The sequence below is a fragment of the Neomonachus schauinslandi genome, chromosome 1, assembly GCF_002201575.2.
Source record: "Neomonachus schauinslandi chromosome 1, ASM220157v2, whole genome shotgun sequence".
Classification (NCBI taxonomy): domain Eukaryota; kingdom Metazoa; phylum Chordata; class Mammalia; order Carnivora; family Phocidae; genus Neomonachus; species Neomonachus schauinslandi.
Genome location: NC_058403.1, coordinates 116,531,141 through 116,545,098, shown reverse-complemented (window position 1 = coordinate 116,545,098; position 13,958 = coordinate 116,531,141). Strand labels below are relative to the sequence as shown.

Below are 13,958 nucleotides of genomic sequence, written 5' to 3'. Positions count from 1 at the left end.
GCAATCACTAAATCCAACTGCTACAGTTGCATGTCTAAGATCTTGGATTCAAGTTCTATTTATGGGGTCCTGTGGCAATGATGGATGGAATCAAGTACATACATCTGAGTCCACAGAGAGCGGAACATGCTCACAAATATCTGAGATCTGAAATAACAAGGAGCTCTGAAAGAAATCAAGAAGTGGCCTAGAAAAAATAATAATACTTTCTGACTCGTGTGTATTGCCTTTTGCTGTTTGCACAGTGAGACTTCAGTGGTGTACAAGATCCCAAAAGGGCTGGCGGCAGGGACTCATTTATGAAATTTTAAACAAGAACTAGAACCAATATTTTATGACACTAGCTAAAAGAGCTGTTTGAGAAACCACAAAGAAGTACACAGTTAAATTCAAATTAATTGGCAAGCAAAGAAATTTAGGAAACAGCATGAGGAGGTCCATAATTCGTTGGGAAAAATAATGATTCTGCTGGCAAGTTCATTCTTTCCACAGACATCAATTTTCATAGGACAATTAACACCTTATGGTTAACAGAGTGCCATGTACACTGTTCTCCTTGATTCCCATTTCTGGACCCTTTCAGAGAGCATTAGTACTAATAATACTGTATATGTATATATATATATATATATATGCATACATATAAACATAAGCTTACATGATCAAGGTTCAGTGTGTGGTTGTAAATTATATAAGGAAAAATGTATTACATTGGACATCAAGAGGCCTGGGATCTATCTGGTCACAGTGCATCCACTTGGTTGACTTGTGCAATTTAAATTCGTTGCCTGGTCCCTTGTTTTCTTCTCAATGAATTAAAGAAGATGGTCTGCATTAGTATTCATCAAGTTGGAATATACAAGAAAACCCACTGAAAGATGGAAGAAAATAGAAAAACATCGGTTTTTAATTAGAATTTTTGTGTGTTTTCAAGTATGTAAGTACTTTTGTGGGCAAAAATTACACTTGTGTGCAGATAGGTGTATGATAAGGCTATTTTATTTTATTTATTTTTTTGCCAATAAGGGTCAAGAAACCCTGGCAAACACTGCTCTAGATGATCTCTAAGCACTTTTCAATCTTAAATGTCTGTGATCTGAGTGGCTCAGTTTTTACATTTGCTTCAAGGTCTGCATATATGGAATTGAAGAATTACATGGGGTCCCTCAGCTTCACGTGATCTCCTGCCAGCTAGATTACCAGGAGTCTCCCTCTTGACCTAGATCTCCTCAAGCACTGGGTCTACGCCCTGCCTCTTTGTATTGCCCCCAACTCCCATAACAGTGCCGACAGATATCAGGCGCTTGGAAATGCAGGTTGGTCAAAAGAATGAATCTCTATTTCAAAAAATATTCATCTGCTGTGAAAAGAGAATGCAAGAGAAATTAGTTTTTGATCCTCACATACAAATAGATGTTTATCTGGATTTATTAGTGGCAGGGTCCATTTTCTTCTAATATTTAAATTTTCTTATTCAAGAGTATTGTCACCTACAGTCTCTGTTACTGATAACATTATTCAGTAGTTGTTTTTTCATTAAAAGTTGATGAAGCCTTCAGATACAGAAGCTGAAAAATAAACGTCTGTCATAAGGAGCATGATTTTCTTTGACATTAAGTGCAGACTTGAGGGGTTTCTAAGACTGAAGAATATTGCATTTTTGGACAGGATATATTGATTATATTATCAGAACACAGAAAGAGAGTGAGAGAGAGAAAAAAATGTGTTTTGCTCTCAAATGGTACTCTGTGGGGTTTTAAAGTTGATGGGTTATTTTTCCATGCCATGCTTTTATTTATTTTTGATCTAGTAAAAAGAGACATTCCTGACAGGTTTCCTACCACCACCGCTGAACGTGAACCTGGAACTGAGAAGTCCAAGATTTAAAGAAATGGAAAACTCCTTCAGGGAATATGAAAGATTCCAAGTTTCCAAAGAGTATAATTACTGTCTGGTTCACCATATTTGGCAATGCCACAGTTGGCAGATTAATCATGAGTCTGTGGAATATAAGAACATCAATATAGAAAACAGCACGAATCTATGTTCTTATTTCTGGTTTCTCCAGTGCAGTGTGGGCATGCATTTAAGAGTTACTTCCTGTCTATGTTACAAGGTTTATAAATTTCCATTTAAAACAAAAAGCTCGTTCAAAATACAGCAGTGGGTATTCATGCAAATTAAATTGGGGTCTGGAGAAGAAGAAAAAAACACTTTTTCATTTATATCCCTGCTATTCCATCTCAAGCCTTGGTGTTCACCAAGCTTACCAACTTCTTTCAGTTTTCATTTCCTTGGAGTCAGCTAACACATTTACATCCGTCACCTAAATATCTAACGAACAACCTCACCCAAGGTGTCCATGTCCAATTGCCCATCATACCCTTCCATGTAGTTTCCACATTTGCATAGAATCTAGAAGACTTTTGAATGAAATAATTTTTGTGTCTTCCTTTCTATTGCATGTATTCACTCATGTATACCCCCCATTTTGGTGGAATGAACCATAGATCAAGCTGATACAGGGACCTGGGAATTATACTTGACTGTACTTTCTCCTTCACCTATGTGTTATATATTTGTGCCATCTACCTTCTGAGAATCTTCTACATGCCTATGAAGAAAACGGGTTTTTGAGAAAGAAAGAACTTTCTTTTCTTCCTCCTATGCCTCTTGGCACCATGAGGAGACATTAAACAATGACTGAAAACATTTACAGTGAAAAAAGCAGGGGTAAATTTGTCCACTACTCAAGTTACATGTGCAAGGTTGTTTGAATATTGAAATGATGAGCTATTCAGTTCAAGAAAGTGCAGGTGTGAGTTAATGAGTTATTATGTGAGGAGATGTACTTTACACCTGTGTTTATTGAGATGGCAACGTTGCATGTTTGCCCTTGGTTCAGTGTGTTGGTTAACTAATCCCCTTGAGAATTTTGGATGCCTATTACTACAGTTTGAATGCCTAATATTCTGAGCCTCCAGGTTTTATTTTTGGCTTGGAAAATACTCAGTGCACCTCATTTGTTGGTGAATTGTTGGCTAATTAAGTTGGATTCACATGGTTCTGACAATATGAAAGCATGAGCAGTTTTAAGCGAAGAGCTGTCACCTAATGTCATGCCCTTAGAAGATGAAACTGGCCAGTTTCATTTTAAGAAGCAATTCAAACCAAGTCCCCTCCCAGTGATTTGTTTTGTTTACTGAGATCTAGAAACATATCTTCCATCGAGTCATGCGATGCATCACTGGCAAGCCAAATGGAACACATTTACCTCTAAGCTAAAGCCTTCTTAAGAGCTTCAGACAATTTTTTTTTTCCAAGCTAAGAGATGCTGGAGATAAAAAGTAATGAGCCAGCTTACTCAGATCGAGTGAAGTCTCAACATGTCCGGGAATAGTCATTTCATTTGGAGATCTTACTTCTTTGTCTATTGTAAATAAGAAGGACTTTCTCAAGTTCTCCTTTTCCTGACTACTTACTCTACAGAAGCCTTTCAAGAATTGACCTGATAGATAAGCAGAACCTGAGCTTCCAAGTGTCAACTTTTGCTTATCACGACAATGTAATTAGGCCCTTGTCATTTGAGAACAACAGGAGAACATGCCTTGAGTGATGGGATCGAGATGAATTAATGGTTTATGTTGTCTCTGATGTCTGTGTGTGCTGAGTGCCTCTTTTAGACATCTTTGTCAATTCCCTTAGGAAATGGGCGAGAGCATCACAGGCTTTCATCCATTTAATAAAATTTTCAGAGTTTCTTACTGTCTAGAATTGGCACAGAAAACCCAATTACTTAGTAATCAGGACTTTTTTTTCTTTCAGGTTTTTATATGTTTATTTTCTTAGGTGGAGCTCATTTGAAGGTGAGTAAATCGTGAACTATACTATTTAACTTCTTGTATGAGAAAATGAGGTATGCCAGTGGCCTCTCTCTCCCTCCTTTGCCTTCAGTGGACATAAAATATGCCCCAGGAATCTAAAAATGGAAGCTGTCTTTATTACAGCAGTGCCTGGAAGCAGAGAAATCATTAGACACGGTGTCAATGTTGCCATTAGAAATCTTACTCTTCGGGTGTTTAATGACAGTCTCTGAAAGTTTGCTTCTGGCAAAAACCTGACCTCCAAAGTCTCAGCTGGGAAACAGATTATAAAAATGAATTTTCAAACAACCTGTCCAGCTGTGCTTTTTGGTTATCTTTATAAACTGAAAAGCAGCTTCTATGACAGGATTCAATTCCATTAGAGATTATGCTATAAATAATACTGCTGAATTATTTTCAATATTCAATTTAAAATAATGGCTCAGTAACCCAGTGACTTTTAGAAAATAGAACTCTGCACAAGAAAAATTCTCCCTGATCAGAAATTAGGTACGCATGTGTAGCAGGTACCTCAGAGAGAGAATACCTTGGGGTCATATATTTACTCAAAAGCCACATTTTGAACATATACAATGTCCTTCCATTACAAAATAATAAAATCCTTTTACCTTAGCAGTAAAGAAAATTGAGATACCAATTGCTAGGATGACTTATGCCAATCCCTCAGCCAGTGAGCCAAAGAGCCAGAAACTAGAGACATATCCCTAAAGTGGCTGATTTTGTAAGTAGGGCAGACACATCCATATACATTCTCTTTCTATGCTCTCCTGGCTTGTAAGAACTTCCTAAAGTCCATTTCTATCTATACACTCTCATCCTCTAGAAAGACTTCTCACTTGCATTTGACATTCTGCCCAGTCTTCCCAAATAAAAGTTTTCTCAAACTGCACTTGTATATTTCCAACAGCAGAGAATCAAACTTCTGGGTAATAGAAATGCCAACCTTCATTTGCATGTCTAAAAGCCACTTGTTTCCATAAAACTAAATTCTTCTATGTGACCATTGAACATTTGCAGGTGCAACTTCCAAGTGACTGAGATGAGGCGGCTGCAAATGTGGCCCTTGAAGTGAAAGATAATCAAAATAAATCAAATGATCATCATCAAATTAGTAAAACTGAAAGTGAAAGCAGAAGATGCGGTAATGAGCAAGCCCCCCCCCCCCCCCCCGGAAGTGTTCATAATGAATCTTATAAGAAGCTGAATTGAAAATGATAATAAACACTGTGCAAACTATCTTTAAAAGCTTGAGCCTTTTGTTTGCCTATCACTGTGCATCTGGCATAAGAGGTGTCCTAGTCTAGAGGCTGCACTGTCTTTGAGCCTCTTTCCCTTCTGATCTGTCACCAAGTTATTCAGTTTCTTTTGTGGAAATCCATCATGGATTATTCCTTCCCTTGTACCATTTAGGCTTCTTTGTTCGCAAGCAATAAACACTGATTCTGGCTACTGTAATCAGAAAAGGATTTACTGGAGGGAAGAGTGATAGCTCTCAGAAAACATGCACAAAGGCAGCCCCAGGAATCTGTGTCAGGAATAAATAGGGGGTTTCAACAGGGCTTTGCTGTTGGAAAGAACAGGTGCCCAAACAGTCATACATCCTTCTATCTCCCTCCTAAATGATCACATCCTAAGGGAAGACTGTCTGATTGACCTCACTTTCGATGTCCCTATTCTCTTTGGCAGGGGAGGATGAGACACCTTGATCAACAAGATGGTATCTGATGGAGGAGGGATAGTTCCCTAAGCAACATCAGGATGCTATTACCAGTGAAAATGAGAATGGGTGCTGGGTAGCCCAAATCAACATATGTCTACTATATTCCTCTCAGCTAGGCTCTTGTTTCCTCAGGTCTACATGTCTCTATTTTAACCTAATAATTAGGGAAATGAAATTGCAGATTGATGTAATTTATAGTATATTCTTTCGTTGATGTATGAATCTGCCCTGGAATATCCTGACCAATGGACAAATGCAATCTTTCAGTATATTCTAAGGCATAAGGCACTCATTATCTTATAAAGCAGTCTGTTAATCAGATTTTGGAAATTTTTCCTCTTGTTGAGCTAAAATCATTCATTCCATTGCTCAAAAGACAGTGAGTGCCCAGAATGCTTCGGCCATACTTCTGGTGCTGACATAGCTTTGGCAGACCTGATAGTCTGATGCAACTTCAGCCGATCAATCCTAATTCTACACATCAGTTCTAGCTCAAGGTTTCAAAACTACAGAGAGTAAATCCAATAGCCTAGTGAAGTCTAGGTGCATGTAAACAAACAGAAGCCAGGTGGAAACTATAATGGAAGAAGTTTTGATTCATCATAATACCCTCAAATATAAAATAGTTTAAGAAGTACTTAACATGAAATTTGTAGATTGAATGTGAAGACAACTATAAAAATTTACTAAGGGCCATAAAAGATGACTTGAATAAATGGAGAGACATAACATATTCCTGGGTGGGAAGACTCAACATTGTAAAAACACCACTTCTCAAATTAGTCTAAAAATTTAATGCAACTGCAATCATAATCTCAGTTATTTTCTGCTTAAAACCTAACAAAGTTATTTTCAAGTCCATCTGGAACAATAAATATGTGAGTATAGCGAAGAAGTTCTTGAAAATGGGGAAGGGAGGGTGAGGGATTGATTTACTAGATTTTAAAATGAACAATAAAGCTGAAATCAGATTAAAACAGTGAAGACCAAAATTTCAGTGGTACAATAGAAAACCCAGAACATACATACACATATATGTATCTACAGACATGGGCATTATATTATAAATACATAGGTTATGGTTGAAGGGTGTTAGGACAAGTGGAAGGTATCTTCTAGGAAGATAAATCCTTGCTATATCCTGTACTACATATCAAAACAAATTCCAGTTGGATTCCAATGCAAAAACAAAACTACTAAAAGAAAGTATGCATTATCATTGATAAACACTTAGGCTTCCTATGCAAAAATTAATAAAATCTTGGGCTTTCTAAGCTGGAGATAAAATTAACCGCATGAAGTTGAAAATGTCCAGACTATCCCTTTCCCTTACTAAACCAACAAAAAACAACATATTTAAGAGATAAAATCACAAATTGGAGAATATTTGTAGCTTACGTGACAGTCAAAGGGTTAATTTTTTTAAATAAATAAAAAGCTCCTAAAATTCAAAGTGACAAATGTAAGCATCTCAGTAGGAAAAAGGACTAAGGGCAGAGACAGGTAGTTCACCAAAGAAGAAATATAAATTGCCAATGACATGTGACTAAAATGCTTTCCTCAGTACAAATATAATAAATATAAATCACAATGAAATGGAAATTGATTATCATATTAGCAGGGATGAGTAAGATTTAGGGTGGTAAAGATGTGAGTAAATGAGCTCTCTTTCATTGTTTGTGGAAGTATAAACGGTTACAAATTTTCTGGAGGATAATTTGGGTGAATTTTCCAAGACATTAAAATGTTAGCCTTCTTATTAACCCAGCAATAGAAATTCAAACATCAATCTATAAGGATTACCATTGTAATCATATTAATAATATTGAAAACTATAAACAATCAGAGGGAGGATGGAATAAATTATGGCAAGTTGATATGATATCATATTAGGCACCCATTAAATAATACAGAATAATAATGTCATGAAAAACAGTCACTATAAATTCTTGAGTGAAAAAAGCAAGTTACTTAAAATTTTAAAAGTATAATTACATTCATATATGCATGTATATATTTAATTAAGTGTATGTATATGCATATAATCAGATGTACTCAGACAAATATTAACAATAGTTATTAATAGGTAGTAAGAAAACAGGTAATTCTAATTTTATTTCGTTCTGTGAACTTACTCTTCCTAAATTTTCTGTAATGTTTATGCATTACTTTGGTAGTAAGAAAAAATAAAAAAAATATGTTTCTAAAAACAGATGTACTTTGTTTAAAGCAACAGAAATCCCTTTTTCAAATGAAATCTTATGTGAAAACCCAATTCATGGAACCAATAAAAGGGATAGTGTAGGGGTGGCAAGCCTAGAGCCCTGCTCACTTGGTGGGCATCCTTGAGCACCACTTTGAAATGTCAGGGCTAGGGGAATTCTGCTGAGAAAAGAATGCATGCACACACCATCCTTAGGACCTACATGATGTGTTGTTCATGAAACCCAGACAGGCTCCATGATTGCTGGTTACCTCCATAGTTACTCATAAACTGTTTAATAGCTTATTCCACCTAGTTCTTTATATTCATTGCCATACATTCATTTGTTAAGCACTTTTTAAGAAGTTTTCTAGATTTTAGCTTTGCAATATCTAGTTTAGTTGTGGATTAGAACGAAAATGATTTTATCATTACCAGAAATACCTGTAGGTAATTATCATTTGGTGCCACTCCCTCAGATTTCATTGAAGGTTGATATGGGAGATGACTTCATGAAGAGTGTATCTCCATCTTCCCTAAGACTATTATTAAATATATTGCCCACTACAGTGTCCAAAGGTCCCTTATACAAGGATACGTGTGATAAATTCCCCTAAAATTTTAGTACCAGAAAAGAAGTTTGCCCATTTTTATAAATAAGTATGATTTCCTTTTATAGTGCTGTATTATTCCTATATAACTCATCATGTTTCCCTTTTGGCTTTGGCTGCCAGAAAGCTCAGAGCTATATTTATTGCCAAACCACAGCAACGAACAGCTGTCTAATTTTGCAGAAAAACTCTATCCCAAAGCACTTGAGTATTTACTCTCAACTAAATGGTCCCATGATACGCATGGCTCATGTTATGAGTTGTCTCAAATCCAGTTTGGAAATAGGCAAAGATTAAATAATAAACAAACAAACAAACAAACACATAAGTAATTTGGACTAAGCAGGCTTGGTATTGGCAGTAGAAAATGCTTACACCTAGAGTTTGGTTTGTATCAAATGCCTAATGGGCACATTGCTTAATCTGAAGTACTGCTCTGGAGTGAGCGTGCCCCTCTGTGCAGCCATGGACTTTTGGGTCTTTCTGCTATTGAGGTCCACATCTACATTCACCCATCCCATGATGCTTGCTCCCTAGAGGGGGTCTGCGTGACATCCAATAAGGATATCAGGTTGTAAAGGGTGGCAAAAGAGCAAGGTACAGATAAACTAGCAATTTATACATGGACTGTAACCTTTAACTATTTAATAAAACAAGATCTTGCTGAAATGGACCAGGAAATAGAAAGACAATTTTCACACATAAAAATAAACAATTTTTAGGTATTGGGGTATGTTTATGTGTGTGTGTGTGTGTGTGTGTGTGTTTATTACAATGTTCAAAGGTAGACTAAAAAATATCAGGTGAATTGAGATACTTCTTTACCTTTCTACAAGGTCAAATATGTATTCTTATTGTTAACATTACTTACATTATTTTACAAATGTTGAGTGCTGAAAAGGGCATAGAATCTGGAGGAAAGGAAGCCAAAATTATTTTGAATGGCTGATATCATTTTTTTACCTTCATTATTTCGTTTAAGGGACACTATTGTTCTTTTTCTCTGGAATGAATAAGCTCTTCAGCAACCTCCCTAATAACAAGGGAAGGGACTAACATAACAGACATTGTGTTGCAATGATTTAGATACAAGGGCCCCTAAGCGTGGACTCCGGTAATGTAGCCTTGATATAGTATGGCTTTCTGCATCAGCAACAGATGCCTTCAAAGCCTTTGGGAATAGCTTGACCCCTGTGACTCATCAGTAGGACAGGTTATCATTACAAGAAAGACGTGCCATGCTTTTCACAGGAGAGCCCAAACCAGTCTATGAGCAAGTGGGCCAGGCAGGCTCCTGAGACCCCAAATATCTTCCTCCTCATGAGGGCTTGTTTGATAGTCCACAGACATAGTTTCATTCAAGGCAGCAATGCTTGGTCCTCAAGAGCCCAGCTCTGGAATCAGATGTCCCACTTTTAAATCCCAGCTCCACCACTTACTGTTGGCTGAGTAACCTGGGTGTAGGCCCTAACTTTGAGTCTTTCTGTGAATTAATAAGAATGTCCATGAAAGGCGGTTAGCCAGCACTTGGCTCATGGTACACCTTCAATATATGTCAGCTTCTATTATTATTATTCAGATTTAAAGTACCACCTAACAACATGCAAATACCCAGAGAGGCATACCTTGTTACCAGCTAAAACTTGGGGGGCAGGAGAGGCGAGTCTCACCACCTGAATGTCAATTAAGATGACAGGAGCCAACAGCAAGGGATCCAGGATTGAAACCTGGGAGAAGCGGGGAACTAGGCCAAAGGAGAGAAACGACGTTGACATTTTGCTCAGAGCCACAGTGATTCTTCTACACGGAAAAGCACCCAATGGGTGCAGCTATCCAAGCGCAAATCCTTGCTGTTGCAGAAAGGCAATCTAATCGCTGAATCCAGATCACAGAATCCGTGGCCCTCGGGACATTAGGGACAGCCCCTTTCTCTATTAACTGCTCCACCACAGAGATTTTATATATAGACTTTCTATGGTAAGAGATATTAGACTGTAGCGCCGCCACATTAGCTCTTTGTTTTTTGTATGCAAGCGTTCTCAACACTGATGTGTGTGGAAATGTGCACACCCCAGAGAGGCTTCCAACGGGCTTGCCATTAGCGGCCAACGGAAAACCACCACCCTTTTCTGCAAAGCTGCGCGTCCCTTCACACTCGGAGTAGACTTCCATTCGTAAAGTCATCCGTCACCTCTATAAATCAGCCATTTGTTGATTTTAAAATCCCCTCCTGACCAGCAAGGAGAGAAGAGGAAATGCCATTTTGGAGATTTTCCGTTAAGCTGTTGCGTAGCGTGCAAAACGGATGAGGGATTTTTTTTTTTTTTTTTTTTCCCTCTCTTTTCTCCTCCGGGTACCCAGGAAAGGCTGATTCAGAAAGACCCGCTGGGTCGGGGAGGGGTCCTTCCGGGAGCGCACACGCGGCCCGCACCCCCGCGTGCGCCCAGCAAACGCAGCACTGACCTGTCAGGCCGGCAGCTTCCGCAGACAGGAAGGCGCTCCAAGACAGGAGGAAGAACAGGCCGGTTTCCAGCAGAGGGAACTCACAGAGTTTGGTAAATTTGGTCAAGTGACAAAGACATGTTAAGGGAAACCACAAATGCCGGTACAGCTAAATCTCCTCCTTGGCTGAGGAAAACGAAATCTGGTTGAGATCGTTTCGGAGTAAGAGAACTGATCTGCAGCGCTGACTGGGAGGCCATGCTTCTCACTGGGCCGGCTTGGAAGGCCGGCGTGCGTTCCACGCTTCGTGGGGAGCTGAACGCTCCAGTAAGAAGGCAAACCTGTGTTCACATTTTTAAAAGGGTGTCTTACTGAGGAAGAAGATAAAATCAGCTAACTGTGGGTCCAAAAGCTCTTGAATTTGGCCTTGGCCCTTGGGGCGTGCCCCTCAGGGGAGGGCAGCAGATCAGGGAAAACAAAGCCCTGGATAAGGAAGCAAGTGCGTCAGCACCCAAGGAGGCCACTGCTCCCTGGGGAGCGATAGTCTGTGGACAGATCACCTTAAAGACTCCTCTCTCGGGGATGGGAGTTGGATCAGGAGGAACATTCATGTTCAGTGGTAGGGAAGTTACCCATGCCATCTTAGTAGAAGTAGGATAGAGGAAAAGGTGTATTATTTCTAGGTCAGGCAAGCAGCCCTTTGGCAGGCAATGGTTCATTTTGGCTGGGATGACACTTGGTCAGTAGCCTATAAATTGCACATAGAGCAAGGGCAGAGTGATCCAAATCATGCAGAGCATGGGTTATGGGAAGATGATTAGGAATTTGTGATGGATGGAAAAGGGTTACATTGCAACTGTGCCCACACTTAGGCAAAAAAATGCCCTGACAAGTAAGGAGATGTTATGTTGCATTTTTATGCTTCAGGACAAAATCTAAAGAGATTCTACTTAATGTAGATGTTTAGCAGTAGGGCAGGGAAGCAAAAAGCATGACCCCTGGAGTGGAAGATCAAGGTCTGAGTCTTGGCTCTGCTAGTCATTGGCTGTGTGATTTCTGAGCAATATATCAACCTCTCTGAGCCTCATTTCTATCCTATGTGAATTGTCAATGAGAATAATACCTACTCTCTCAAGTGTGGAGAGTAAAATGAGATGAAGTATGTTTTAAATGTTTTGCAAAATTATAGAAAGCACAAAATGCCAAGAAGAGGCAGAATGATATCATGGTTGGGAATATAGCCTCTGGAAGCCAACTCTACTTCAATGTATTAGCTTCAACGTGTCCCCTGACCACTTTGTGCCTTGGCTTCCCTGTCTGAAAGTGAAGAAAATCGTGTAACCTACCTCCTAGGTATATAAACCAGTTATTATGCGTTAAGCACTCAAAAGAGTGCCATATATGCAACAAGGAATATATATGTTTTTCTATCAGTGTGACTTAAATTAATTTGTTTTGTAATACATCTTTCCCAGATGTAGATTCAGTAAGCATCTGGAAACAATTCTTTATCTGGAAGAAAACACAGGATGCCCTTTGACCCTTTCAGCATTCCCTCTTATTACTTGGAGGGCAGGCTTTTTGTTTTTAGTGGGGTCTGTTCCTCTGAATTCCCTGAATTCTACTTTGTTGTGGAGAAGGCTTAGACCACTTTGAGTAACAGGATATCAAGTGGACATAGGACATTTGTCTCTTTCAACCTTCGCCAGAAAGCAGTTTAGTTCTGGGTCAAGACCCAAGCTTGCCTAGAGCCCAGGGGCCTATACCCTGAGGAGCATCACCTCATTATGGACAAGGTATCAAGGCTCATCATGGTGGAGGGAATGACTGTGCACCTGTCTCCTTTGCAGCCTGAGTTTGGGAGAGGCAAGGCCATCAGGTGCTGTATGACAGATCCCCCCCCCGAGACTGAGCCGCTGTCTCTTCTCTCTCTCCACCATTTTTTTCCAGATCTGATCCAATCCCATGGCAGACTTCTAATCTCCAGGAATTTTTTCCCTTTCCTTGCCAACTTGTTTACTTATGTGTCCATACCTTCCCTTCATATGAAGCAGAAAAGAGTTCCAATTTCAGTTTTTTCACCTAGTGCAGGCTCTGGAGCCAGAAAGTGTGGATTTAAATCCCAGCCCTGAAATGTCTCAGCTGTATGGCTTTAGACAAGTTGTTTAACCTTTATGTGTCAGTTTCTTTAGCTGTAAAATTGAGATAATAACAGTATCTTCCTCCCAGTGTTTTTATAAAAGCTATATGAGAAAATCCATTAGCAAAATGCTAATGACAATGGCTGGCAAATGGTAAAGTTCTCAACGAATGTTACAGTAATAATAATTGTGTTGGCTATTACTAATATGTGACCCAGAGTAGCTACTTAACCTCCTTGAGCCTCAGTTTCCTCATGTGTAGAGTGAGGATAATAATAGCTTATCTTACAGGGTTGATTCAAATGAGGAGATACATACAAAGGCCGTGGCACATGCGAAATGTTGCTATCATCATTACTATTACTTATGCAAAACAACGTGTGGCTTCCATCAAAATTCCCTTAATAATCAAGAGGCAATAGGGATCAGTGATCAAAAGTATGGTCTGTCTCTTGGTTTCAATCTCTGGGTTTGAATTTTGGCTTTAATACTTACAAGCTATATGATGCTGGGTAATACCCTACCCTTTCTAAGCTTCAGTATCCAACAAAAATAATATCTGTGTGATATGGTCATTGTGAGGGTGAATGAAGTATAGCGTGTAAAACAAATAGAGGCCTGTGTATCGTAAGTACTGATATTAATCATTAGATTAGTAATTGTTATTTTTATTAGAGATCAGCCCTACCTTTTCTGAATTACTGTATTTCTTTGTCAAAGGAGTTGACATTCTCTAGGGTTTCCAGGACAAAATTCTGGAGTCTCTCCTCTTCTAATCCTATTCTAGTCTTTGAGTCTTTGAGTCTCTCCTCTTCTAATCCTATTCTAGTTTTTGAGTCTTTGAGTCTCTCCTCTTCTAATCCTATTCTAGTCTTTGAGTCTTTGAGTCTCTCCTCTTCTAATCCTATTCTAGTCTTTGAGTCTTTGAGTCTCTCCTCTTCTAATCCTATTCTAGTC

At 38.9% G+C, this 13,958-nt stretch overlaps 1 protein-coding gene across 1 annotated transcript in view; it reads right to left on the bottom strand.

Annotated features, from left to right (window-relative positions):
* Positions 1–13,958, bottom strand: part of SLC9A9 (solute carrier family 9 member A9) — a 554,145-nt gene that overhangs the window by 298,374 nt on the left and 241,813 nt on the right. The window contains exon 8 of the mRNA XM_021678860.1: positions 10,882–10,987. Coding sequence (XP_021534535.1) covers positions 10,882–10,987 — 106 coding nt within the window. The remainder of the gene's footprint in view (positions 1–10,881; positions 10,988–13,958) is intronic.